The sequence below is a fragment of the Mustela nigripes genome, unplaced genomic scaffold, assembly GCF_022355385.1.
Source record: "Mustela nigripes isolate SB6536 unplaced genomic scaffold, MUSNIG.SB6536 HiC_scaffold_25, whole genome shotgun sequence".
NCBI lineage: Eukaryota > Metazoa > Chordata > Mammalia > Carnivora > Mustelidae > Mustela > Mustela nigripes.
The window spans coordinates 1-4,476 of record NW_026739441.1 but is presented as its reverse complement, the minus strand read 5'-3'; the positions used below and the strand labels follow the sequence as shown (position 1 = coordinate 4,476).

The following is a 4,476-nucleotide window of genomic DNA, read 5'->3' as shown; positions in this document are numbered from 1 at the left end:
AGACAAATTAACTGAATTCAAGACCCTTTCCTCTCCTATCATGCCCAGCCTCCTGGATGCACGAACCAAGCTGTAGTGCCTAGGGATGCGCAAGCAAGAGCAACAGAGCGAGAGAGAAGACTTTGATCGAAACCGCAGAATTGGGAGGTCTCTGCCTCTGATTCTGGGTTATTTGAATCAAGGGAATTCATTTGGCCTCAAGCACTTAATCACTTCATGCCTCTTTCTGGTTTTATTCTGAGAATCAAGAGGAAAGAATCATCACAGGGGTTGAAGAACGCCTTTTTGTCTTTCTAGCTGTTGCTTCTGGATTCCCTTACCCAATGCCCAATGCATATGTTTGGCCAGATGGCTGAGACTCTTGGCGGCCAATTCAGCTGCTCAAGAACATGGTTGTGCTTAACCTCATCAACTTGACTCAGCTTTAGTTCATCCTGGGGTGGGAGTGTGCTGCCGATCTGTTTAATTAGTTTAATGAGGGCTGAGGGAACTGGTCCACATTTTGAGTTTGCTGTATAGAGCAAATTGGTTTGTCTTGCTCCCTTCCTGATCATTTCAGTATTCAGTGGGAAAACTGCTTTCATTACCATTTTGGAAGGGGTTTCCACGCCCTTCCTCTCCTGGGAGGAGTGGGGTGCTATCCAAGGTACCAACATGAACTAGAGTCCGGGAACTCGGTTTCTCAAGAGGTATGTTTCTAAATGAGGAGAACACAGGGGACACAACTGAACACGTGCCCACCAGAGGACCAAACTCTCTGATGTAGGACTTCCAAGAAAATGCAGTGTTTGAGCCTTTTACCTAAAGTATGGTCTCCGAAGTGGAGAGCACCAGGAGGTCCTTTAAGATTTGGGATGAAGTGTTAGGATTTCTATTTGTTTCTTTATATTATTTTGCTATTTATCTAGAGGGATGAAGAACATGTCAGTCTGGATTCCTGGAACTGGGGAGTCACATTATTAAGGGGGTGCTTAATAGGAAAAACTGCTGTTGGCGATAGTTTCAGTGTTCTAGAGCTGAAGCCAAGCACTGAGCCTACTGGAGAGGGGAACCTCCATCTTCCTCCTTGCTAACCCCAGACAAACACTGTGCCCCAGACAGAAAAGAGACAGGCTGGGCTTGGGTGTTTTGCACACCAGGCTGAACTGAGCATTGGGAATGGGGGCTCTAAGGTAGGATGAATGAGGGCACGCCAATCTGCAAGGGTGTCAGGGGGAGCTCCTGACTTGACTCCACAATGGGGGGAGGATTACCCATCAAGAAGCTCTCCGGAGTAGGCATTGGGGTCTTCCTGAGACCGAGTTACTACCTTGAACTGGCGCCGGAGGAAACCGCCATAGCGCTTCTGGTTGTCCCATTTGAGCTTGGGACGGATGCGCCTCAGGAAGCCCCCATAGCGTTTGTATAGGTCCTCATGGCCCATTTTCTCCCCATCGCCCTCCCCATCTCCTTCCCCAGCAACCTCTGAGCTTCTCTTGGGGTATTTGCGCAGGAAGCCCCCATAGCGTTTGGCCTGTTCCTTGGGCCCCTCCCCATTGGAATCCAGTGCCCCAGCCTCCACATCATCATTCAGCTGGGTGTCCCCCAGCAGCTCAGACTCCCCTCCCTCCCCGAACCTGCCAGAGAGACCCCTGAGCCTCTCTGCCAGGCTCCTGCTCAGGGTGTCCTCCTCTGTCGGGGTGCTGAGGAGAAATCTGTTTTTCTCAATCTCCTTCAGGAAGGATCCAGAGCGCTTAGCCAGCTCACTATAGGGTTCCTCCCAAGCGGCCTTGGTCACCAAGTCTTCTTTGCCATTGAGCCCGAAGGTGAAGGGGGTGAAAAGAGACAGAAGGCCTTGGCATCTCTCCCACTCCTCAGCCGACAGCAGAGCAGACTGGCATTCCAGGGAACAAATCTACAAAACCCCAAAAAGACCAGAGTGGTAACATCACCCCCGTTGAACCGCCAAGTCCCGTGTACTCCTCTGCCCCAGTGAATCCCTTGTCCAATGTCAGAAAATCAAAAGTAGCTGCCCTTACTAAGCCCCAGGCTTCCCACTTTAATGCTCCCAGGGGTGCATGAAGGTAGGGGACGGTGCACCTGTGCACAAGATGAGGAAAGAGACATGGAGAGGCGAAACAGCTTTCCCAGGGAAACATGGCTACGAATGGCGATGCCAACATCCCAAGTAAGATCTTCCCAGAGTGCTCTGTGGGGCACTCACTCATCCTCTGACCTCCTGACTCCAGAGAGAATACTTGGCTCTCGCCCCCTTTCCCAGGTGTGAAGGATGTAATAGACAAGGAAGCCATCCAGGATGGTAGAGAGAACACGTGTGAGGGGTCAGAAGGCTCAACAAACCCCAGGCCACAAAGTGTCTCCTTCACAGGAGTGCTGGGGGAATTCAAATGTGATCATGGTGATGGTCATGAGGAGGACAGTGACAACATGGGACAATTCTGGAACTTGGACCGAGGCAGGCTAATGCCACAAGCCCGCTTGCTTAACCAGGGAGCTCCCCTGTGATGGTCTGCCTCTCAGCGAAGAACAGCTAGAACCGTGTGTTTGGTCCCTCGCATTGTTATTTCAAAGAATCACGCCCATTTTGTGGATGTGGAGAATGAAGGCAGGCGTGTTCCAGAGTCTCGGAGTGAGAAAGTGACAGACCCAAAGCCTGGGCTCTGTCCACCACAACTTTGGAACCTTTAATCTCACCTGTATGCCATCAAGGGAGAAACACGTGGGGGAGCTGGATTCAAAGCAAAGCCAACAAGGCCAGGCCTAGAAATGCTAAGATCCAAGAGAAGGGTCCAGGCTTGGATCTTGTCAACCAGATCCGGGCATTTAGTTGTGGTTGGAAAGACCTCCTCCCACGGGAGTGGCTAGACTAGGAGGCGCCCTCAGCCTGGTGGGAAGAGGCCCTAGAAAGTTGCCATAGGCTGCCCGCTCCCGAAGCCAGCGCTGTCTCCTTATTGACCGGCTTAGTTGCAAGGCATGAGTCTCCCTGGTAACCTGTGTCCGTCCCAGGCCTGAGCAAGCCAGGGCTGGTGAAGTCAGAGGTGGGGATAGAAGGGGCTGCAACCTGCAGTCTCGGGTGCCCAGGATAACCCCACAGCAGGATGTGTCTGGCACAGGTGGGACAAGTCTGCAGACCAGACGTACAGTGGCCCAAACTCCGCACACACACCCCCTTCCGCACACAGGCCCAGGACCTACCAGAGGGTCGACGGGCTTGGGCCCATCCTGGGTCTTCACAGCACAAAGGGAGCACTGGGATAAGCAGTCCGCCATGACCGAGGGGAGCACAAGGAGGCAGGCGGTCAGCACCAGCCCCTGCCACGCCATGCTGTCTCCTCTCTTCCTGCTGCGGAAAGAGAAAGAGAAGAGAAGGGATATGTGAGCGCCTGCTCTGTCAGTGTCCGGAGCCATCCGGCCAACCCCGCTGGAAATACTGCAAGGCCAATAACCTCATTCCCATTTCACAGTCAGGAAAATAGAGGCCCCAGGAGGCACAGTGGTTGCCCAAGGCCAGGGATCAAGGAAGGGTATTAATGTGCTGAGTACCTGCTACAGGCCAGGAGCTTTCCCCCCATGCTCACACTTATCTGTATAATAGCTCCAGAGGTGGGCTGTGCTGTTTTCATCAGACAGGTGGGGAAGTTGAGGCTCAAAGGGGAAGAGATTGCCTGCACAGCTAGGCAGTGGACAAGCCAAGACTTGACCTGGGTCCGTAAACCTTCAAAACCCACTTTGCCCATTCCCCAAGCCAAAAGACACTCAGCACCTGTTTTCCTGGATTCTCTGAGGCCCCATCACCTGCCTTTGTCCCCACTCCTCAGCTTATCCCCAGGCCAGTCCTTTCTGCCTTGTAAGTTCTCTGGAATTTGCCTTTTTCACCCCAGCACTTCTACTTACTGTGGCCATCTACTTACTGTGGCCACCTCCTCCGAGCTGGCCTCCCTGCCTTCTTGGATCCCTTCTAAAATGCCCTGCTCAGCATGGCAATTCTGCGATCAGATCTGTTAGGTGGGGTCAGGCCTGGACCCCTTTCTAAATTATAGGAACACTCTCAGTCTCATCCCCTACACCCTAAGACTTGGTCCCAACCACATCGAGTTACTCGCAATTTCCCTAATAAATGTATCAGGCCCTGTCCCATCTCCAGTCCTTTGCATATGCTGTTCCCTCAGCCGGAAAACCCTTCCACTCCTCTTCTATTACCTGCTAATGTAGTCCCTACATTAGATGTCACTTCTTCCAGGGAACTTTTCCTGACCTCCGAGGCTGGATAGAATGTTCCTCCTTTGCAATCACCCCAAAACTTGTGCCTCCTCCATCAAAATATTCCACCATTTGGTAATTATCTGAGTCTTCAGGCTTTGGCTCCATGAAGGCAGGAGTTGTGTCTTGTTTTCATCTCTCTCTGCATTCTTCAAACCTGCCAAGCTTGCTTCTACCCCAGGGCCTTTGCACATTCCATCCATGCACCCATCCCCC

General features: G+C 52.3%; 1 protein-coding gene across 1 annotated transcript; it reads right to left on the bottom strand.

Annotated features, from left to right (window-relative positions):
* Positions 1-481: 481 nt before the first annotated feature.
* LOC132008062 (proenkephalin-B-like) lies at positions 482-3,338 on the bottom strand. The gene is made up of 2 exons (XM_059386453.1): positions 3,196-3,338; positions 482-1,894 (listed from the first exon to the last, which is right to left on the bottom strand). Exons 1-2 carry the CDS (start codon positions 3,322-3,324, stop codon positions 1,250-1,252), a joined length of 774 nt encoding a protein of 257 aa, XP_059242436.1. The 5' UTR covers positions 3,325-3,338; the 3' UTR covers positions 482-1,249.
* Between the last annotated feature and the right edge of the window lie 1,138 nt (positions 3,339-4,476).

Coding starts and splice junctions, on each gene's coding strand:
- LOC132008062 (XM_059386453.1), bottom strand. CDS start 3,324: ATGGCGTGGCAGGGGCTGGTGCTGACCGCCTGCCTCCTTGTGCTCCCC. Junction 1,895..3,195: donor CCAAGCCCGTCGACCCTCTG/GTAGGTCCTGGG, acceptor GGGGTTTTGTAG/ATTTGTTCCCTGGAATGCCA.